Source organism: Globicephala melas, chromosome 8 (assembly GCF_963455315.2).
Source record: "Globicephala melas chromosome 8, mGloMel1.2, whole genome shotgun sequence".
Classification (NCBI taxonomy): Eukaryota; Metazoa; Chordata; class Mammalia; order Artiodactyla; family Delphinidae; genus Globicephala; species Globicephala melas.
The window spans coordinates 107,173,419-107,195,704 of record NC_083321.1 but is presented as its reverse complement, the minus strand read 5'-3'; the positions used below and the strand labels follow the sequence as shown (position 1 = coordinate 107,195,704).

Here is a 22,286-nt window from a genome sequence, read left to right as displayed (position 1 = left end):
ATACAGTCAAGATGATGGTGAGAGTGGCTCCACCCCTTTCCTTACCCTTCAGGCCCCTAGAAGAATGTTTCCCACTCCTCTGCCGTGTTTATGCCTATAAAGGGCTAGGGACTGGGGTGGCCCTGGGGGACCCAGCATTTCTCTTTAGGCGAGCTAGCTGCTTAGGGGCTTTAGAAAGAGAATCCTGTTATCGTTAGTTCTGCAAAGGGATCCCTTAAGGCTCATAGCCCTAGGACCCTGGTCACGTGTAGACGTTGAGGGCAGAGCTCTAGCTGCTGGGGAGGGGGTCCCAGCTTTCCATCTCCTGGCTGGCAGTGAGCTAAGAGGGTTCACCTTCCAGGGAAGGCTGTTTCCCCAGTATTCAGGCCACTTTTGATGCATGGTCTGTGTGTGCGTGTGTGCGTGTGTGTGTGTGCGTGTGCGTGTGTGTGTGTGTGTGTGTGTTTTCTTAGAAGCAAGTTTCCCTCTTGTTTTGTTTTTGTTTGTTTTTCTTTGAGCTCCATGTCCTAGAGCCAGTGAGCTCCCCTTTGCTGCCCCTCTGTCTCCCCTCTGTGGCAGCAGCCCATCCTGGGGAGCTGTGCCCCTCTCACCACTGCTCTCACTCCTTGAAAGAACAGGCATCTTCACTTCAGCCTCAGAACGCCCGTGTGAGGGGATTGTTTGTAGTAGATGTTTCCATGACACTCGTTTATTTCTTCTGCAAATACAACTGCATTGGGGGAGGGGATGAGATTGGGAAACATGAACACCTTCCAGTTTCCTCCCTGTCCTCTACTGAAGGAATAAGAAATCCACTTTCCCTGGGTCCCTCCATCCCAGACCCCTACATTGCTCCCCAAATCCATTTGGCTTCATGCTGCTGATGGGGCCAGGCTCCCAGGAGGGTGGGGAGGGGGGAGGAACCTTGTGCTTGAGGAGACAGCCTTTTTAGGAGAAGAACAAACACTTTCACTGCTCAAAGTCGAGATTTCGTGGTGATGAGCAACTATGACCCGCACTGGGGGTGGCAGTGTGCACACGTGTGTTCCCGACGGGGCCCGTGACTCTCCCGCAGCTGAGCCAATGAATCACCCCAAATCTTAGCGACTTTTAGAGGTCATTTTAGTCATCCCCCTGCCTTCGGGCTGGATGGAGCTTAATGTAATATCACGTTTGGGTGGGAGGGGGTGCGTTGGGGAGAAAAGAGTGGCCGTGTGTGGAAGGGAGGGGGTTGGTGGCGGTAGCGCGTGACCCCTTTGAAAAGATATCCGGCGAAGGACGTTCCCAGCTTCCCAGGCTGCCGTTCCCGGGTTTCCCCATCACTGAATCAGCACCGTCCTCCCGGGACGCCTTTTTGCTGGATGGAAACCGGATGCTGGGTTCACTAGGTGGGCGGGGGCGCCGACCCCTCAGACCTGCAGGGTACCCGAGACTCCAGGGTCCCGTTAGCCGGCCCGGCAGCCACATTCCCTCCCCCAGAAACTTGCCAGGCAGCGGGAGCAGGGAGCAGAACCAAGCGGAGACGCGGTAGCGCCTTCCCCCCGGCAATGCGCATGATTCTGCGGCTCTGGGCTGGCCACACGTCAACGCACCTTGAATGGGCTCGCCCCCCTCGCCGCGACGGGCAGGCGTCCCAGCCAATCGGGCTCCGGGTTTGCGAGCCGAGCCCAATGGGCGGACTGCGGGGGCGGGCCGGGGGCGGTGCGACCGGGCTTCTCCTCGGCGCTGGCTGCGCTCCGCTCGGGCTCTAGTGCAGGTGCCGCTGCGCCGGGCGGGAGGCTACGCGCCGAGCCGAGCGGAGCCGCGGAGGGATGGGGAGCGGGCCGCCCGGTCTGCAAGAGCCGCAGGAGCCGCGGGAGCACCGGCACGGGGCGTAGGCGGCGCGGGGCACTTTGCGATAGGATGAGGCTCCTGGCTGGCGCGCGGTAGTACTATGATTTGGTATGTGGCCACTTTGATAGCAAGTGTGATCAGCGCCCGAGGTCTTGCGGCTCAAGGTGAGTTGAAGTGCAGTGTCCCTCCCTTGCGCCTCCCGGCGCTCTCGGCCCCGTCCTCCTGCCGAGCCCGCGCCCTCCCGGCGGGCGCGCTCCGAGCACCGCGGGGAGGGCGGGGGCCGAGGCCGCGGCCGGCGGGAAGGGCCTGAGCCCGGGCTGCCGGCGCTCGGGAGAGGACGCCTCGGGCTTCGGTCCACTTCGCCACCCTTGGCCCCAGGGCTTCACAGCGGGTGCCGCGCCCGGTGCCCTTCTCGGGCGCAGCCGCCGCCCCGTGCGCTGGGGAGGCGGCGGCTTTCTGAACTCTGCCGCCGGGGAGTTTGCGGGTCCTCGGGCGGCTGCGGCACGCTGGACCCCGCGCAGCGCCACCGCTCCGCAGGAGAGCCGCTGTGGGGCTTGGCTCCGGCTCGCGTCTTTCCGGACCACACGTCTTGGCAGCTGGAGGTCGGGTCCCCTCGCAGGGCGGGGCGCACGGAGCCCCGCGAGAGGAGAAGAGTTGGTTCTGCGCGGGGTTCCTCGCCGGCTGTGAGGAGCGGCTGCCTTCGGCTGGCCCTGCCCGCGCCCCGCTCCGCCGCACCTGAGACTGGCCGGGCAAAAGTTCCCCGGGAGCGCGCCGCAGCCGGGCACAGCTGGCCGGGGGCGAGGGCGGCGGAAGGGGGTCCCCACTGCCGCGTCTCCGGGCGGAGGGAGGTTTTCCTCTTTCCGTTTTTCCGGTCTGAGCTGGGAAGAGGCCAGAGGGAAGCCCGCGCGTTGGGTGATGCGCACGTGAGCGCGCGGGCTTGTGCTCTGGAGACGGCAGAGCCACCTGCCCACCTCTGTGTGACACCCTGGCTCTCGGCCCTTGTATGGAAGTAGGAGCGGAGCCTGAAAGTGCCGGGTCTCTGAGTTCACGGTGCTCAGCGCGCAGACACGACCCGGCTGCGGACAGGTTCCTAGGGCTGGGAGGGATGGCTTCCGGGGAGAACCGCCGGGAGCGGGCGGCAGCAGGAGGACCCGCAGCGGGATACCCCGCGTCCGGCCGCGCTCGCGCAGGAGGGTCCTCTCCTCACCGTGTCTGGGGCTGTGTAGGGGGAGGGGAAGTGATTTGGGAAAGTTTCTGGAATGGAATAGGTCTCCGTGCTGTTTGGGAGTGTGTGAATACAGAGGAGGGCGAAGGGAAGGGTGATTTTGTTAAATGGTGTGTGACCTGGATGGTTTTAAAACTCTCCCTTTGTCAGGTGGGGAAACTGAGGCCAGAGTGACCGCAGAAGCTTGTGGAGTGGGGTGTGAGGTCGTTCGAACTGCGCTTGAGAACCCGTCTCCAGCCTCAGCCTCACCCCCTCATTCCCTTGTAGTCTTCCGATGCCCGCAGCTTCCTCCCCTCCAGTTTTTGGTATGTTCCTGCTATGGGACTGTGGCTGAAAGCACAAAAGGATGTGCTGGGATCTTTGAATAAAAAAGAAACTCCAAAGGGAGGCTCTGAAATAGCCTCCAAGCCTGAGACTTCAGGGGATGAGACTTCAGGGGAGGCGGATGGACTTTTTACAAGTTTAAGCACAGAATAAAGGAAAATGGGCTTTATTACAGCAGCACACAAGGCGGCTAGACAGAAGGAAGGACTTCCCAGCATTGAAGGTTGTTGGTTATGAAGCTTTTGCCTTCTGTCTGCGGTGGCTGGACATGAACCCCTGCCTGCCACCCCTGTGGGTCTTCGGGGTCTTTTTAGCCAAAGGGGCTCTGCGTGTGGTGGTGAAGGACCTAGGTCTAGTCACAGGACCTGGAGTCAAGTCTGGCTCGGCCACTTGCTGGCCTGTGACCTTGGACACGTTGCTTTGCTTCTCTGATTGTCACTTGCCTCATTGGGGGTTAACAACCTGAGCTTGTAGGGTTTTGGTGAACATTAGCGTTCTTTAGTAAGTAAGAAAGTAAGTAAACGATGATGATGATGGTTTCATTGTCTGGGGCTTCCAGGCCCCCCTCTCAATTTCTTTCCTTTGAGCCATTCAGGGCATTGGGAGCTGGGAATGCCTTGGGGTAAAGTTCAGGTGCTGCCTCTGTCGGGAACCAAGTTTGGTTTCCCAGGTGGACCTCGCCCGGGGAGATGTGGAGGGCTGCTCGGAAATCCTTTGAAAGATCTGTAAAACTGGAGTTTTGTCAGTGGCCAGAGCCTTGTGGGAAGGATGCAGGGAGCCCAGGAGGCAAGCAGCTCGTCACGCACAGCCTCCGGGGGCAGGAGACGGGCCTGTGAGGCTGCTGCCTGCACACTGCCAGCATTCAGATGCTGCTGTGTGAGCTCAGCTGTTCTCCGACTGGCAGAGGTGACTTCCGGGAGATTCCTGAGGGGAGGGACTCTGCGGTGCCAGCCTTAGGGTTTGGCTGAGCAGGGCTGCTCCAGCAGAGGGGCGAAAGGGTTGGGACAGAGGGAGGGATGAGTCACGTGTGTCCGGGGGGCAGTGGAGAGCTTGGGGAGGGTGTGCAGAAGAGCCTGGAAGATGGCTATTGGATTCTGCATCCCAGACTTTTCCTGAACAAGCCTGGGGGGAGGACCCGGGCCTTTACCGCCAAGGCTGCCTCCTCCTGTTGACTACAAATCCTGCATGACTAGTGTCCCCAAAGAAAGTGGGTTCTGACTCAGATCCTGCTGGTAGCTGGACCAGTGCCCTGTACTCTTGGCCTGGCCCTGACCCTCCTCCCTCCCTTTGGCAGCCAAGGTGGGAGGGAGGAAGTTTAGGCCTGGAGGCTGCTAGCAAGACCCACGGGCAGCCTCTCAGCTGAGCAGGACTTGGCTCGGGACGTGGCCAAGTGGCATGTGTGTGCGTCTCCAGCACACACGCTAGAGGCAGGGGTGTGTCTGGCAGGCTGCGCTCAGGAGAAGCCGAGCAGGGTGTGTGTGTGAAGAATCAGCTTTCAGCTGCTGGCCCCAAGATCGGCGTGTGCTGGACCTGGAGCTGCCGGGTCCCAGGGCTGGTGGTTTCAGGTTTGAGGCTCTGAGACAGAAAGCTGGGATCTGGTTACCTAAGGAGCAGATGCTGCCTGGCCGGGAGGTGCTGAACTCCAGCCTTGCTTTGGCTGCCCTCTGTCCTGGCTCCTGGCCCTGTGCTCTCCTCCCTCAGATCTCCCTTCCTCGGGCCTGGCTGCCACAGCCTTGCTGCGCTGAGGGAGTGAGGGCGGACCTGGGCGCGAGGGGGTGAGGCCCGAGAGGGACGAACTCTCTCCTCTCTGAAAGGCTTCCTGCCCCCCTGCACGTCCCATGCCTCCTCAGGCTGGGCTCGGGTCTCGGGGAGCAGCTGTCTCCTGTCTGCGCCCGAGGATGGGTAAAGCAGCTTGTGTGAGAGTGGATCTGAATTGTGGAAAGAGCTGTCACTGGTGCAAGCTGCTGGAGGTGACTGCACACACGCGCGCGTGTGTGTGTGCGTGTGTGCACGCAGTGTGTGCAGCTGTGTGTTTGCATGTGCACGTGAATGCAGCAGACAGGCGACCCAGAGTCTCTAGGAACGAGGTGGGGCATCACTCCCATCTGAGTGTTGGTGGCCGTGGGTGGCAGTAAGGCTAGACTTGGAGCAGACGCTTGACTTTCCCTGCCCCCTGCTCCACACCTGAGTCTGGGCAGCGCAGAAGCCCCCAAAGTTGGAGGCTCAGCCCAGGGGCTGGTCGAAGGATGTCTGAACTCCCCGAGAGAAAGCCTCAGTGGGGACACACACGGGCAGAGCCCCAGGGATGCAGAAGACGGGTCTGTCTTGTAAGGTGGGCTCTGGTCTCGGCTGCCCAGTAGCCCAGACTCTTGAGTGGAGAAGGGGCTGGGTCCCTGGGGAGCCGGGCGCAGAGGCAGCTTGTAGCCTGGCCCTGCCCATAGGGGAGAGCCCAGCCTGCCCGAGGCAGCTGACCTATTTTTCTTAGGAATCTTCCTGCTTTTCTGTTCTCTCTTGCGTGAATAAGCAGAAGACTGGTGAGCAGAGTCGGGGGCTCCATGAAGGTTTTGGAGAGCAGTTCCTCGTGGGCCAGGCTGTGAGCGAGGTCTCAGCCAGCCTGCCTGTCCTCCTGGAAGGGAGGGGACTGGGTGCTGCTCTCTGCCCGACCCTCTACCCCGCCCCGCCCCTGAGCTCCCTCCTGGTCCAGGCCCGGCCGCCAGCTGTGGCAGGTAACTTGCACACACTATATGAAGGCAGCTGCTGTCCTGTTTTCTGGCTTCTGAGTAGGGAGTGCTGACGCTTCACTACGAGCAGACACGGGCTTCGATCCCCCGCTTACTCGTGACCACCTGGCGCCTTACCCGAGGGCTCTCCCGGCTCACGGGCACTTGGACCAGGCCTGTACCCGCCCGGCAGGCGGGCAGGGTGGGTGTCGCTGGGTCTGTCCATGGAGGAGCCGCTGCAGGAGCAGAGCGGAGGTTGGATTGCTGACTGCTTCCTGCCAGTGGCTCCTGGGGAAAGGCTCTTGGAAATACAATCTAGCCCAGAGCAAATTAAGGCTGCTAATAGCGTCGTTGCTGCCTCTCGGGCTGCCTGGGCCAGGAGGGTCAGGGTGGAGAGGTGCCCACGGAGGAGGGGGCCTGCAGATCCTGCCCCTCCCCCAGGGCCTCGAGAGAAAATGGAAAGGTTCCCAGCCAGGGCCAGGCTGGGCTCAACCGACCTTTGACTTGGGCCCTGAGAGTTTGATGGGGAGTGGGGGCCGAAGGGCCTGAGGTCAGCACTGGGGAGACCGCAGAAGGAGGATCTGCCCAGGAGGGGGTGGAGGTCCTGGCCGGAGGCAGGCTGTCCCGGTGCCCTCCGGCCCGCCTGCCTCCTGGGAAGGACAACCAGGGTGCGGCCTGACGTGGACACGGCCGTTCCTCCGCATCACACTTGGCTTTGGGTGGTATGTCTGTCCTCAGCTTTCCTCGTGCAAGCCTCTGGCTCTCCGCCCCCCGGGTAGGGGGTGGGTGCTGTTCCGGGGAGCCCGATCACAAGCTCCCTGGAATCTCCTGGAACCCCCTGGCGTGTCAGGGAGGAGGGACTGGGGGACTGTTGGGGGCTGTGCCTTTTTTGGGCTCAGCAGGGATTATTTTTAGGCTGGCAGATGGAGGTGGTGGCTGGCGCTGGTATTATTAGACAACAGGCCTGTGGTTTGGGAGCCTGGTGCCCGAGGGGGAGGGGGACGGGGTTGGGGGTTGGGGTGGGCGGGGGAGGGGAGGCTCCCTGAGGACTTGTACTCACAGAGGAGGAGGCTGGCGCCGCCGCCACACCCAGCCCGAGCTCCCGGGTCCCAGGTGGAGGGGGCTCAGCCCAGTGCCAGCAGCTGTCTTCTGACCCAGGCGCACCCCGCCGTCCTGCTTGGGTCCAGGGCTGCAGAGCTCTGGCTGTGAGAACCTGTCCAGAGTGTGCGGAGGGGAGGGGGCTGCTTCTTGGGTCGGCGTGGGAGGGGCCTTCGTCCTTGGTCCCTGGGCCTGTGGCCCGGCCAAGGGGAGACACGGCAGCTGGAACCTGCTCCGACCTGCTGCCCGGCGGGCGGCTGAGCCAGCCAGGGGGCCCCCAGCCTGCTCACCTGTGAAATGGAGATGGTAGTACGCCTGTCAGCCAGCGCTGCGACCCAGCACGGGCCTGGTGTGTAGGAGCGGCCTAGAGGAAGCCGGGTTTGCCTGGTGGCTGGCTCTCCCGCCGTCAGACCTTCCGGTCCTGGCACCTCTCCTCCCCCAGCCCCGCCTGTGGAAGAGCCCCAGCTTGGGGGGTGGGGGCGTCAGGCCCTGGATGCCCCGTGGTCCTGTGCTCACGGGGGATCCAGTGGCAGCCCTGGACCCGGCTACCCGCCGGGCACCACCTGGCCCAGAGAGCAGGAGGTTTGTCCCCAGTGGGCTTTCGGAAAGGTCAGCCAGACCGCAGGGGCACCGCGTCCTCCTTTGCCCTCTCTGCCCACCAGGGTGTGTCCCCAAGATGCAAATTTGCTCTGCCCCTCCGGGTACAGCTGTGTCCTGCCTTCTCTGAAAGGGGTGTGTGGCATCCAGGACACCTCCCACCCCTGCGGTGCTCACCCTGCAGATGCCAGCGTCCCTTTGAGGCTCCCGGCCTTGTCCCTCCGCTGCTGCAGGCTTCTGTGCTGGGGAGGGGTCTGGGGCCTCCCCCCGCTGCAGCCCTCCCACTCAGGTCACCACCCATCCCTGTCTTCCCCTGCCCCCTCTTTCCTGCTGCCTTCTGAGCCAGCCACCGTGAGCAGCCTGCTGCTCCTGGACTAACGGCCTCCCTTCTGCCCCCTCCTGGCTCTGGGTCCTCTGAAGGCCTGTGTCTCTGTGTCCCAGGCTGAGTCCTGTGTGCCTCTGAGATCTCTCTGTCTGTTTGTCTCTCTCTGTCTCTGTCTGTTCGCACCCTACCATCTGTCTCCATTCTTGCCCCTGGACTCTCTTTCACTCTTCGACTTGGGTCGTGTCCTCCTAGGGTTGAGGTCATCTCTCTCCTCCGTCAAGCCCCTCTTCGGTCTCTGCTGCCAGGAATGTTTACTTTTTTTTTGCAGTGAGCTTTTCTGGAGAAAGTGTTTTATTAGACATGCTTGGCTCAGAAAGGCTCAGGCTGAGGGGAAGTGCTCGTGGGTGATGGAGTGAGAGCACACGCTGTGTGTGTGTGTATGTGTGTGTGGGTGTGTGTGTGGGTGTGGGTGTGTGTTGAGGAGATGAGGGAAGCTGACAAATATTTTAGGACTCAGAAAGCCAGGAGGGCTGGTCTGAGCGTGGGAGCTGGGGCAGGGCCTCCCCCCACCACGCCCCGCCCCGGCCTTCTTCCTGGGAAGCGGGTCTCTTTTGGCTTTGCTCCCGTCTCTGGACTGCTGGCCTCACCGTGTCCTCTCCCAGCTGCCGGCCGCTGGTGGAAGGGTCCTCGGGAAGAACCGTGGAGGCGGGGCTGAGGCCCGAGTGGGCCTTGGTGGGGTGGGTGCGTAGCCCTGAGTCCAGGCTGGCGGGGGCCGGTGTGGAAGAGGCTGCCTCGCTGCTATGCAGTGAGAATGAGGCAGCCCAGGTGCAGACCCTCACCCCGCCAGAGCCTCCAGAGCCTTCGCTGTGAGAGGGGGGCAAGCGACCCTGCCCCCTGCCCCCTGCCCCAGGCGCTGGGGCCAGAGCCTGGGAAGGAGCCCCTTCTGTGGAGGCCTCTGCCCCCCAGGTGACGGCCCCCGGGAGGAGCCCCCTCCTCTTACCCTGGTTCCTGTATTGCCTTTCTTCTCCTCCAGAGCCTACACACTCACACGTGCATGCACACACGTACACACGCGCACACACGCGCTCACACGCGCTGCTTTCCCTGCTTGCTCAGGTGGCCTGCTCCTTGCCCATCCCTGCAGGGTCCAGGAGCAGCCTCTGTGCCCGGGTGCTGCGCGGGCTCTGTCCCCACCTGGTGCCCCTGGGGTGTGGTGGGGGTGCCTGCTGTGCTTTCCCTGAGGGGCTGGAATTCAAACTTAGCCTAAAGCAGGGCTGGGAGGGTTGGAAAACCGGCTGGGGCCTCAGGCAGGTGAGGGCAACAGTCTGCTCTGCTCCAAAAATACTCTGTGATCTTAGCTCTTTCTCTAGAAAACAGTGATGTCACCGGTAGCCAATCAGCTTCTGGAAGGGTTGCCTCCTCCTTCTTCCGCAATTTGCAGGAGGAGAGGGAGCTGGAGCGGGAGGGAGAAAAGGAGAGACAGACAGAGACACAGACCCAGAGAGGTGGAGGCAGAGCTCACCACGGAGACCGGGCAGTGGAAAAGCAAAACCCCTTCCCCGGCACAGGCGAACGGAACCCCACACGTTCCCCCAACACACACACGCGCTGATAGAGACATATAAACGGGGAGGTGGGGAGAGACAGGCAGGTAGACAGAATCACCCATGCAGCGGGGAGCTAGAGAGAAATGACAGAGACACAGCGAGACAGACGTTGGAGGAGGATCCGGAGCCGAACAGAGAGTCAGAAAGACACAGAGACACGAAGGAGAGACGGACGAGAGGTGCGGGGCCGGAGCCCCCAGGGGTGGAAGGGGTGGTCAGAATCAGGCCCAGAGGCGCGCGGAGGACGGGGGCTGCTCTCCTGGGCGTCCCGGGCTGGGAGCCTCCGCGGAGCAGCCGCTGTCCCTGGTGCTGCCTGGAGGGGTCCAACCGGGACTGGAGGGGAGGGGCGGGGTGGAAGGGCTGGGGTTTGGGGGTTAGTGTGGGTACTGGAGGGAAGGCAGCGGAAGGGGCCTCTTTCACTTTGGAAGGGAGCTGGACAAGGTGCCTTTGGGCTGGAGGTGGGGTTGCAGGCCTCGGGGCGGAGCCTGGGTTAACCGCTTCTCTCTGCGGCTGGACTGGGGGTGGGGCTGCCGGGGAGCCTCTCCCGGCTCATCTCCCGTCCCTTCCAGTCCCTTTCGGGAGGGTGGCCGAGCCCTATCCAGCCGTGCGCCTCGTCCTCTGCCGGAGGTGGGGATGTTCCCCTTAGCTGGCTGAGGTTAGCAGCCCCAGGGTCCCCCTCCTGCGTCCCTAGTCTCCTGCGGTATTAATGGTGATGTCTGGGGCTTCGCAGCCTGATAGGCTTGGGGCGTGGAAACTGGCGGGCTGGAGGCCCCTCCCGCTCCCTCCTCTGCGGCACGCGCGGCGGACCGAGGGAGGAGGGGCAGAAAGGCCAGCTCCGGCCCCCGGGGTTTTCCGTCTGCTGATGCCACGAGCACTCTGCGCAGCCTGTTAGGGATTCCCCGCTCCTGCATGGAGCACTCTTGCTTCGCGCTGTGAACATCAGGCTGAGCTGGGGGCGGGGCGTGGGACGGCGGCTGCCTCTGCAGCCCCTGCCAGGCTCCATTGGGAATCATCCTGGTGCAGGAAGACGTCCCATGTTCACCCGCTGCAGCGCCCGGGCCACGGTGTCCACAGAGGGGCCGAGGCCCCTCCACCTTCTCAGTGGCAACGCTCCTCAGAGCTGGCGGGGGTGTCATGGGGGAGGGCGCGGTCGGGCTCCGCTCTTTGGGGTTGGCAGGGCAGGGGTGGCCTCTGGGGGGGCCGGGCAGGATCTCCTTTCACCTCCTTCCCTGTGTCCCCGTGTGGCTGTCCCGATAGGTGCCCACGGCCTGCGAGAGGAGCCCGAGTTCGTGACCGCGAGGGCCGGCGAGAGCGTGGTCCTGCGATGCGACGTGGTCCACCCGGTGACGGGGCAGCCCCCGCCCTATGTCGTCGAGTGGTTCAAGTTCGGGGTGCCCATCCCCATCTTCATCAAGTTTGGCTACTACCCGCCCCATGTGGACCCTGAGTATGCAGGTAAGGCCTTCCCGCCTGGCTCCAGGGCCCCCGCACCGTCCCTCCTGCCTGTGTCTCGTGGCCTCTTGTCTTTTCCGACGGGCCTCTTATCTCTGTTTTCCAGTCGCTGTCTCTGTCCTCCCATCCTTTGCACTCTGGTAGGTTTTAATTAAGTGGCGTGAGGAGAGGGACACGGAGGTGGGGCAGACACAGAGCTTCCTGCACAGCCCCGCTGGGCCGCAGGGGCCAAGGCCAGAGGAGGAGAAGGGAGCCCAGGAGCCTGATGTGTGGGAGAGGAAGCCGGCGGGAGGGCGGCTGGCTCGGCAGGAGCAGCTGCATCAGAGCCATGGTGGCCACCGGGTTTGCTCTGTCTGGCTTTGCCCACTCCCTCCCTCTGGCTCTGAAGTTGGGGCCTCATCCAGTCCTGAGTGTGGGGAAGTGTCTGGGCGCCTGCTCCACTAGGTGCCTCATCCTCCGGCCTCCCTTCTCCCTCCTCCTGGCCCCAGTGCTGTCTTGCTCTGCAATTACTCCTGCCAGTGGTGGCCTCACTGAGTCACTGTCAGGGCCTGCCCGCCAGGGAGGAGGGCGTGGGGCGGTGTGAGTGAGGGGCGTGTGTGCCTGTGCGAGGGTTGCACGTGGGCTTGTGTGTGTGCATGCATGTCTGAGTGTGTGTACGCATGCGCGTGTGTTGGGGTCTAAAGGAAGAGAGGAAACTGGTGGGACACAGCTTTTATCTTTACCTCTGATTTCTGAGGTCTGCATTGCATTTTTCTCAGCTTCTATTTTTCTCTCTCCCTCTTCCTCCTCCTGTGTCTGTGTCTCTTCGGCCCTGGTTGGTTTTGACTGTCTGGTTTGTAGGCAGATTGCCACTACCGAGGAGACAAGGAGGAAAGCACAGGAGGTCGTGACACTGGGGCGAGGAGTGGGCCTGAGTGGAGAGTGAGCGGAGGGGGGACCCCGAGGGCTGCTCTGGGGAAGGGAACGGAGTTAGGGAGGGCGGCTCCGGTCTTTGCTCGCCTGCCAGCCACTCCTCATTCTTGGGCTACAGGCCCTGCGGCCACGCTCGGAACCTGGGCTCTGGCTGGATGAAAGCTCTGCTCTCTGGCCTCCGCGACAGGACTAGGAGGGGACGCCGGCACCCTGTCCCCAGCGGCCTCTTCTCTGCCCACCACAGGAGTGCTGGGCAGACAGGGTGCTGGGCGTGGCAGCCACGGGGACCTGCTGGGGCGGGGTCCCGCTCCTCTTCTTCTGGGCTCTCTGGCCCCCTTCCCGCCAGCTCCGTATCCCTTCTGCCTTTCTTTGGCTCCAAGAGAATGGGAAGTTGCAGGGAACTGAGGCTTTCTCGGTGCAGCTGGCGGGCAGCGAGGCTGGGGCTCTCGGGGCCGCCCTGCTCTGGGCCTGCCCGGCGGCGGGCTGGGGTCACAAGGGTGCTCTGCGCGCCCCTGACCCACTTTGTCCCCTCTCCACAGGCCGCGCGAGCCTCCACGACAAGGCATCCCTGCGGCTGGAGCAGGTGCGCGCCGAGGACCAGGGCTGGTACGAGTGCAAGGTGCTCCTGCTGGACCAGCAGTACGACACCTTCCACAACGGCAGCTGGGTGCACCTCACCATCCACGGTGCGTGCGTGGGCCTGTGCGTGCGCGTGCCTGTGTGCAGGCATGAGAGTGTGCGTGCGTGCGAGTGAGCGGGCAGACGTGCGTGGTGCGTGCTTGCGTGACTGTGCACGCAGGCGTGTGAGCGTGCGTGCGTGCGCGTGCGCCTCCTTCCGGCGCTCCTGGGCTGGGGGCCTCAGGCCCCCTCGCTCGTCCTGGAGCCCCTGGGGGCCATGGGCACAGAGGCCTGGCAGCTCCCGGCACCAGGGCGTTTGCTGCGGGCGGGGTCGTCAGAGCCCAGCGCAGGGAGGTGGAAACCGGCACCCGAAACTGGTAGGGTTAAGGATCTGCGGGGCGGACTTGGGAGCAGCCGCAGGGAGGCTCTCTCCGGGCACCTCCCCGTTACAGCCTCTTCCTTTAGACCGTTCGCCTCAGTAACCGTTGGGCGCCAGTCCCCACGCTGGGTGATCCGCAGCAGCAGAGCGCACCCAGGGCCGGGCGGGGATCCTGCTGGTCCCGGTCCGGAGGGTACATTCTGATGCCCGCGGGTACTTACTGCCCTCGTGCTGTGCCGTGCTTCCCAGGGGCCGGGGTTTCCCTGGACCGAGGGTCCCCTGTGCCCTTGGGAGCCCTCGCTTGGGAGGGGACATTCCGGAGGAGCCAGGGGGCGCCGGAACCGGCAGAAAGTGGAAGAAGTGGTCCCCATGGTGGAGGGGAGCAGGGTTTTTGCTTTGATTTTTTTTTTTTTTTTTTTGTGGTACGCGGGCCTCTCACTGTTGTGGCCTCTCCCGTTGCGGAGCACAGGCTCCGGACGCACAGGTTCAGCGGCCACGGCTCACGGGCCCAGCCGCTCCGCGGCATGTGGGATCCTCCCGGACCGGGGCACGAACCTGTGTCCCCTGCATCGGCAGGCGGACGCTCAACCACTGCGCCACCAGGAAAGCCCTTTGATTTGTTTTTCTGACCATACAGTTACTCTTGCTTCAGTTTATGAGCCGACGTGTTCAGCCACCGCGTGTTGCAGACGCTGCACTGGTTATTGAGGTGTCAACAGGTGTGCTTTGGACACGCCCCCCACTGCTTGCGTCTTTCTGGGTGTGATGTCTGTGACCCTGGGTGCCACGGTCTGGAGAGAGCAATGGGCGCTTGCCTGGGTTGCAAGTTTCTCTGAGCCTCGAGGGTCCCTGCCTTGTGGGGTCGGGTCAGGCTGTGCTCCTTCCGCCTTGAAAACCCATCCAGGGCCCTGGAAGAACAGAGTGTTTTAGCCAGAGCACTGGTCTCTGGAAAGCGAAGTTAGGGACGGTGGCCCTGGGTCAGTGGTCCAGGCTGCGTGAGCCCCTGGACGCAGGCGCATCTGCTGGTCAGTCCCCAGAGACCGATTGGAGGCTTATTTTGAATCTTGGTTGGGCTGTCCCCACCACCCGCGAGTTTTTGAGTCATCCCTTTTCGACGCCAGCTGTTGTGTGTGCCCAGAATGAAAACGGCTTAATATTAGCCCAAGCAGAACATAATTAGGAAGGTAAACCTGCTGCTGACAGCGTCACTGATGAGCACCGAGCCAAGAGCCCCACGCTGCTTGCTTGCTTCTGCCCTTTCCCGAGGCGGGCCGACGCCTCCTGCAGCCTCACCTCCTCCCCTCACATCACTGCTGGGTCCGGTCCAGCGAGCAGAGAAGCAGGCATGCGCAGACACTGCAAGCCGGGACGCAGAGCTTCCTCCTGTTAGAGTCGTGTGTCCTGTTAGAGCTCGGGCTCCGTCTGCACCAGGCGAAATTCGTGGCTGGGAATTCCTCATTGCTCGGATGGACCGGCATGGAACGCGGCCCGATGAGACTCAGCTTATTTCACGGATCCACCGCGTTAGCTGTCTGATCTCTGGCACCCGTATCATTTCTCCGGGCTTCCCTTTTGTGTTTCCAAGAACAAAGCCTGTTTGTAGGGCTGTTGTGAAGGTTAAGGGGAACGCTGTGGGTGAAGACGTCTGGCACCGCGCCTGGAAGGTTGGCTGCGCAGGGTCATCGTGTGCAGAATGCTGGTTATCCTCCTCCTTAGGGGAGAAAAAGATGAAGTTGGGTAGCACAGGAGGCGCCTCAGGTTGGGAGAGGTGGCCTGTGGTGGTCGGAGAGCCCTTGGGAATACACCCACAATCACCCATTCAACACACATTTCTGAACATCCACTTGGCCGGCTGTGGGGAAACGCAGTGGGCGTGACCCAGACCCAGCTCTGAAGGACACGTCACGAGGCAGTCAGGTCCAGAGAGGATTGCAGTATGGGCTTTGGGAGCGTGAGGGATGGAGGGCTTCTCTGAGGCAGTGAGCCCTGGGCAGAGACCCTTCGGGGAGGAGGAGTCTGCCAGGTGCGGGGGCAGGAGGCGGGAAGGGTGTTCCAGGGCAGAGGGAACAGCATGCCTGGAGGCCCAGAGGAAGGAGAGCCAGTGCACTTAGGCAACGGAAGGGTCAGGCTTTAGCACTGGGGCTCATCATCGGATGCTTCCCCTCACCAGGGGCCTCCCTCTCCAAGGGTGGACACCACAGGCACCTCCCAACGTGAGCGATCTCACCCTTTCTTCCTCCTGCATTCTGAGGTTCCTTCCCGTGTAAATACTTCCATTATCGAAGGAAAGAGTTCGGAGCACCAACATTCCGTTGCTTCCAAACTAGAATATTTAATGTCAGGCATTTCTGACTGGGATCACCTTTGGAAAGTGAAAAATTAGAATCACAGATTGTCTTATTCTCCTTCTGTGTTTTCTCGAAGACCAGTTGGGAGGAAACAAGCCCAGTTGTTTCTTTATTGCGTATAAAATACCTGGAAAGCCAGAGTGAAACCTTGCTTTAGGTCGATGAATTGCTTGGAGAGACCAGCCTATTTCTAACGTGCACGATTAATTATAGGGCATTTGTAGAGAAGAATTAAGCCTAGAAGTGCAGCTGGTAAGCTCACACCTGATCCAGTAAATAATCCGGAAAACTCGAAATTGTTCCAAGTGCTTTCCTGATTAGCACCTAAACAGTAAAGTAATTATGTAATTAGTAATTAATTGGTCACTTCAGGATGTAATTTATCATATTATCTTTTCTTTAAGTGTGACGCAGAGGTAACAGAGGCCATGGCTGTGTGAGCTGGAGTTCAAGGGCAGGCGTGGCGGGAGGGCTCTGCTGGGGTGAGTGCGCGGCCAGGCCAGGAGGGGCCTGGGGTTCGGATGCCAGGTTCCCTCTGCAAGGACTTGGAATGAGTTTTACCATCACTTTGGGTGTATTAGACGTTGGGTGAGGATGGACTTTCTCAAGGATGTGTCGTGAGTGATGAAGCCTGCTTTCTGGTCACCCAGTCCTCACTCCTGTGCCCCCTGTGCGGCCACGCTCAGCGGAGGGGTGGGGAGATCGTCGAAGAAAGCCGTCTCGCCATTGTCTTGTCTTCGGGTTTGCGTTTGCATTTGTGTTGCTCTGCTGTGTGTGTGCGCGCGCATGTGCGCAGGTGTGTGGCTCCTTCATTGCATTCATCCGTCTGTTCAACCAATGTTTGTCGAGACTCTACTGCGTGCCAGGAACTGCGCTAAAAGCTGGGCACGTAGTGGGATTCTTGGAAATCTCTGCTCTCAGGAGACTTGGTCGTAAGTGCTTTAAACAGTCTTGAGGAGACAGGAATGCAGCAGGTGCCTTCCTAGCCCGGCTGACCAGGTGAGGCAGAGGTGGCATTTTAGCAAAGGCGAGCAGGCGCCGCAAGGGTGAGATGTGGGTCCAGCCCAGGAGGGGGGTGGCCGACGCAGAGCCCCCAGGAACGGAAGTCCTTGGCACGTGTAGGAAGACGGGAGGACTGATGTGTCGGAGCAGAGTTGAGGGGTGTGCAACGGGAGGTGAGGCTGGTGGCAGGTGGTGGGTGGCCGTGACCCCTGGCGTGTCCTGGGCCTGGGGCAGGGCAGCCTCCGAGGAGACCCCTCTCACAGCTTCTCGTCAGGGCCTCAGGAGCCCTGGGCGGCCGACAGCAATGACAGTGACGACAGAATGACCACCATTTCACATGTGTACGTCTTACCTGCTCCTTTCACGGACTTTACCTCGCTAATTCCTGCCACTGGTCTTGAGGGTGGGGTTTAGGTAGAGCCCAGAGTGGCTGAGCCCAGGGTTACAGAGCGAGTGGCAGCTGGATTTGAACTTGGAGCCTTGAGCCTGGTGCTGTGGACCCTAGGCTGGTGTCAGCAGTGCCCCCCACTCCAGAAGACCCCGCATGATCGTCCAGGGGGTTGGGGTTGATCGGGTGGCTTCTATAGGCAGCTCAGACAGGTGAGACAGAGTGTGTTATTCGTACCGGATGGGATTTTAGTCAGAACTCCGAGGCAGGTGCTGGGGACAGTCTGGCACAGTCTTAGAGAATTCAGGAGTGAGCAGCCCGTGGACCGGGCCGTCTGCCTGGTGGGGGGTTGTCGCTGCAGAGCCTGGGCGAGTCTTTGTCACCTGGCTTGAGATCTGTGCTAGGCCTGACAGGGCTCAGACGGGAAATGTCCCAGAACCGTGGGCCTGGTTGGGCTGGGGTTACAGGAGGAGGGGCGTCTGGACGATCGTGGGGTGACGGGTGCCTCATTCATTGCCGCATCCCTGGTGCTGAGCATGGGGGCCTCCCTGTGGGTGCTGGACAAACAGTCCTTTATTGGGAGTTGGGTGTGTGCAATGGGGGAAGTTTAGACATGGGATCCAGCCATGCTGAGTTCCAGGTCCCCCCGCACAAGGCAGGGCCTGCCACCTGTGTCACCTCCGACCTCCTGGAGGGCGCCGGCCTCGTGGAGTGGCCCAGCGCAGGGCCCTCGCTGTGTGCAGGGCCGCTGGCTGACCCCACCCCGCGCCTTGGGTCTCTTGCAGCTCCTCCCACCTTTACAGAAACCCCCCCCCAGTACATCGAGGCCAAGGAGGGCAGCAGCATCACCATGACCTGTACAGCTTTTGGGAACCCGAAGCCCATCGTCACCTGGCTGAAGGAGGGGATGCTGCTAGGTGCCAGCGGCAAGTACCAGGTGAGTGTGGGTCTGCCGCGGCCGCTGCACCCACTCCTCCTTGCCCTGCGCCTCCGTCCCCGTGACAGTTCACACTTGCGGAGGCGCAGGTGGGGCTGGAGGCGGCAGGTGGAGCGGCTGGCACCCGTGTCCTCGGAGGGAGAAGCCTGCTTCCGTGTCCCCAGGTGCATGGGCCCCAGGCCACTTCCACCTGGGATGGGGTTGGCGGGCCCAGGGCTGGGAGCTGAGCCCATCTCTCCTCGGCCACAGGTGAGTGACGGCAGCCTGACGGTGACTTCGGTCAGTCGGGAGGACAGAGGTGCCTACACCTGTCGCGCGTACAGCATCCAGGGGGAGGCCATCCACACCACCCACCTGCTCGTCCAAGGTGAGAGCGATCTGGCCTCTATGCCCTGGGCCTCTGGCAGAGAGTTCCGGCCCCACTGAGCTTGGGGGGTTCTTTCCAGGGCGTGGGTGGCTCAGCTGGGGGTGGTGGGAGCTCCTCTCCATATCGTGGGGCTCCTTGGTGGCCTGCGGCGGCCCTCCCGTGAGGTGGCGGGACGCACCATGCCGAGTGGGTTTCTGCTTTCTCTGAATGTCCGGAGGGCATCCTGCTGGGCCTCTTCCTTCCCCGGGGGAGGAGCCCTCTCTCAGGCCTCCACCCTCTGACGATGGCATCAGTAAATAAAGATAGGAATTCCGCCCAACCCCAGAGGGTTAAATAACACGGAGGGCATTTGGTGGGGCTGGCGTCTGTGGGGTCAGCACCTGAGATGCCGGCCTGCCTTGCCTGGGGCCTCGAAGCCCCCACAGGGGGCAGCCTCCATCCTGCTCGAGGGGTCGGGTGGCGGCTGTGCGCTGCTTCTGCGACTCGGGCCTGTCTGGAAGGCTCGCACTGCCGGGGCTGCTGGAGCTCCACCCCTCTCCTCCCCTGCCCCAACCCGCCCGTCACCCTTATCTGGTCAGCGCGAAGCCTCTTACTCCTCCAGAGGCAAGGCGGTTCCTTTCTCTTTGCTGCACATGTGCTGCCCTGGGCTCCACTGCAGAGAAGGAGGGGCAGGGAGGGCCGTGTGCGTGTGTGTATGTGAGTGTGCATGTGTGCGGGCGCGCGTGTGTGCGTGCCTGAGTAGGGGTTAACTGGCTGTTCGGAAGCCAGGTTTACAGCGGGCCTGTGCGTGGGGCGGGCGTCTGCAGCAGGCTGGGAGCACACGGCCACACCTCCGGACCCCTTGCATCCCTGGGACTTGCAGGGAGAGGAAGAACCTGAGCACAGGCAGCAGCTGGATGTGTCTCCATGACAACTGCTTGGCTGCGCTGCCAGCTCCTGGACCAGTGCCTTCCCCGCTGTCCCTCCCAGGGCTTGGGGTGCCCCTTCCTGAGGGTCGGAGCCTCCTGGGAGCCCAGCGCTGTGGTCCCCCCCAACCCCCCCGCCGGGAGAAGTCATGCTTGTTCCTGTCCCCCCAGGACCTCCCTTCATCGTCTCCCCTCCTGAGAACATCACTGTCAACATATCCCAGGATGCTCTGCTCACCTGCCGGGCAGAGGCCTATCCCGGCAACCTTACCTACACCTGGTACTGGCAGGACGAGAATGTCTACTTCCAGAAGTGAGTGCCCGCCCTTCCCTTGGGGCCCAGCCAGGCCCCCTCGGGGTGAAGCTTCCGAGCAGGGGCTGCCCTTGGGCTCTGGGAGCTGGCAGGGGTTGGGGGCATCCAGTCCATGTGTCCCTCATGCTGAGGCCAGTGTGTGTGCAGACGGCGCCTGTCCCCCTCCTCAGCCGTGCGGAGGACTCACTGGCATGTCGTCCCAGTGTTGAATGGAAGACACCTGCCCCCCGCCCCCAGCCCCCCCCTGCCATTGTGTCCTGTGTTCTGTGTCCCTGCAGTGATCTGAAGCTGAGGGTGCGGATCCTGATCGACGGGACCCTGATTATCTTCCGGGTGAAGCCTGAGGACGCGGGGAAGTATACCTGCGTCCCCAGCAACAGCCTGGGACGCTCGCCCTCGGCCTCGGCGTACCTGACCGTGCAGTGTGAGTGGGGCAGGCTCAGGCCACGCTGGCCACATGGGGGGCTGGAGGGCTGCGTGGAGGCAGTGTGGGCGGAGGAGGGGCCGAGGCGGGGACGGGACAGCGCGGGAGGAGGTCTGACCCGGGCTGGCCAGCGGAGGTGAATCGAGCCCCCGCCAGGCTCTTCTCCGGGCCGCACGGCCGCCCGTGTCCACTAATCCATTCCGTCAGCCTCGCCCCGGTTGGGCTCAGGGACAGGCAGGCCTTCTGGACGCCGTCCTCGTGCCGGCGCTGGCCAGCTCCTCTGTCCGCACCTTGAATGAGGTGTTTTTTTCTTAGTATCTGAGGGCCATGTGGCTCAGACCCAGTGGGGCAGCTCTGCTGCCGCTCTCTGCTCCCCTGCTGGGTGGGCAAGGGGGACAGATCCTCTCTGGGGTGACTAATCCGCTTCCCCAGCAGCGGGCCCCTGGTGGCTTCCCTGCCGCGCCTTCCAGGGCTGCCCGAGACCCAGGGGAAGGGGCTGCTCTTGGGCCGGAACGACCGAGCGCTTTTGTGCAGCGTCATTCAGCTTGCTGGTCTCGAGTGGGGGAGAGGATGAGTGCTGAGGGCTAATCTCTTCCTCCTGATTGGAGGATGGCTCCGTCACTTTGACAATAAAGGCCCCTCTTGACGTGGTAGGTGACAGGCTATCCATCACACAAGGGCTCGTGTGCAAGAACCACTCCCTCCCACAACACGGAGGGGCGGGCGAGAGTATGACCATCTGGAGAGGCGTGGCCCAGAGGTGGCATCTGAGCTGAGGACATTAGAACAGCTGGTGACCCTGGGAGGCGGGCTGAGCATGGGCCTGGCAGTGGGCCCCCCGTGTCCCGACCTCACACCCTCACGCGGTGATGCTGCTGGTGCGGGCAGAGGCCTCCTCTCCGCTGTCCACAGCCGAGGACGACTTTCAGCTGCTGTCTTATGCGTCCCGAGTTCTTAAGAGCTGTGAGGCCTAAGGAAAGCTGTGTGGCTCAGAACCCCAGGCCTGTCCCACCCAGGAGAGAAAAAGCTCTGACAAGTTACTTACTGTGTGCCCAGGCTGTGAAGGTGCCAAGGGCGGGGCAGGCTCCTTGCGGAGCAGAACCTCTCTGCCTGTGTCACCCGGGCATGGAGGGGGCAGTGGCGGAGGGAGAGGGCCGGCAGGGGTGGTCTCCAAAGGACGATGATCCACCAGGACCAAGGCTTCCGTCCTCCAGGCTGTGGCCGTGTCTGCTGAGGGAAGCGTTTCTCTGTCTCCCTCTGGCACCATCACCCACTCCCACTTGTCGTTTTTTACCTCTTTCCTGCCTTCAAAGAGAACCTGTTGGGTGAGATTTTCAGGTGGGTGAGACAAGGATCTTTATTTCTGCTAAAAAGCAGTGTTCAGAGTATTTCTCATTCATAAACCCTTTGAAAACCTTGGAGGAGAAAAAAAAAAAAATCTACCATACGAAAGTAGGAAGCCATGTCTAAATATATACTTCGGCCTGGTATTTATGCAATGCTCTTCTCTGAAGGGCTCCAGACGCTAACAGAGCCGCCCATTCATCCTCACCGCCTCCCGGGCAGTTCTGGGTCCTTCTCCTCCATGGCCCTCGTGGGAGCCCGGGAGCCTGGCGGGGGGGGGGGCGGGCGGCTCACCCACGTCACAGAGCTGCTGCTCCTGCTGTCCTGAGAAACTTCCAGCAGCTCCGTGGCTGACTCTGCACCCCACCTGCACAGATGGGAAACCGAGGCAGGGCAGAAAAGCAGCCTTGTGGTTCCGCCCCTGGTCGCCGTCCGCAGAGGACGTGGGGCGAGGAAGGGCTTGGGGTCCCACAGACACTCGGGAGGGATGCTGCTATCTTATGCGTCCCGGCGGCTGTTGCGTCTCCGGGCGGAGGTGTGTGGGGGGAGCTGCAGGCCGGCAGGAGCAGCGGTGCCTCCGTGCATTCAGACGGGTGTTCTTAAGAATGCAGGGCTGCACAGACAGGACGGTTGCTGTGGCCTCTGGGCGGTCAGCCCGGGGAGTGGGCTTTGCCATCTCGTGGCCCCCGCTGGGCCGACACCTGGCACTGCGCCGAGTGGGGGGCCCTGGGCTGCGGGGTGGCTCGCCTCCCCACCGCCTGCCTTCTCACCTCTGCTTCCCTCCCCACACCCGCGGCCCTGCAGACCCAGCCCGCGTCCTCAACATGCCCCCCGTGATCTATGTGCCTGTGGGAATTCATGGCTACATCCGCTGCCCTGTGGACGCAGAGCCACCGGCCACCGTGGTCAAGTGGAACAAGGACGGCCGCCCCCTGCAGGTTGAGAAGGTGCCGGAGGGCCGTGTGCCGGTCGCGGGAGGCCCCCGGCCCTGAGGTGCTACCTCTGGGGATCTGGTTCCTGCCAGGGCCCCTCCCCTCCCCCCAGGATTTGGGGAGAGCAAAGAGCTGTTTCCCGTGGGCCGAGTCCAGCAGGGCCTGGCTGTTCTCGCATCGCGAGACGCCCCCCCCCCCCTCCAGCCTGCACACGGAGGAGCAGCTGAGGTCCAGCTGAGGGGCCTGGGCCGAGCGCC

At 62.3% G+C, this 22,286-nt stretch overlaps 1 protein-coding gene across 5 annotated transcripts in view; it reads left to right on the top strand.

The window, feature by feature from the left end:
* The first annotated feature begins 1,727 nt into the window (after positions 1–1,727).
* The window catches only part of IGSF9B (immunoglobulin superfamily member 9B), a 47,945-nt gene continuing 27,386 nt past the window's right edge, over positions 1,728–22,286 (top strand). For all 5 annotated transcript variants that reach the window (XR_009565024.1, XM_030841657.2, XM_060304315.1 and 2 more), the window contains exons 1-8: positions 1,728–1,976; positions 10,966–11,163; positions 12,612–12,758; positions 17,593–17,744; positions 17,994–18,111; positions 19,188–19,329; positions 19,608–19,753; positions 21,902–22,044. Coding sequence is in view for 4 of the 5 variants with exons in the window: in XM_030841657.2 (XP_030697517.2) it covers positions 1,913–1,976; positions 10,966–11,163; positions 12,612–12,758; positions 17,593–17,744; positions 17,994–18,111; positions 19,188–19,329; positions 19,608–19,753; positions 21,902–22,044 (1,110 nt within the window). In the remaining variant the exon portion in view is untranslated. The remainder of the gene's footprint in view (positions 1,977–10,965; positions 11,164–12,611; positions 12,759–17,592; positions 17,745–17,993; positions 18,112–19,187; positions 19,330–19,607; positions 19,754–21,901; positions 22,045–22,286) is intronic.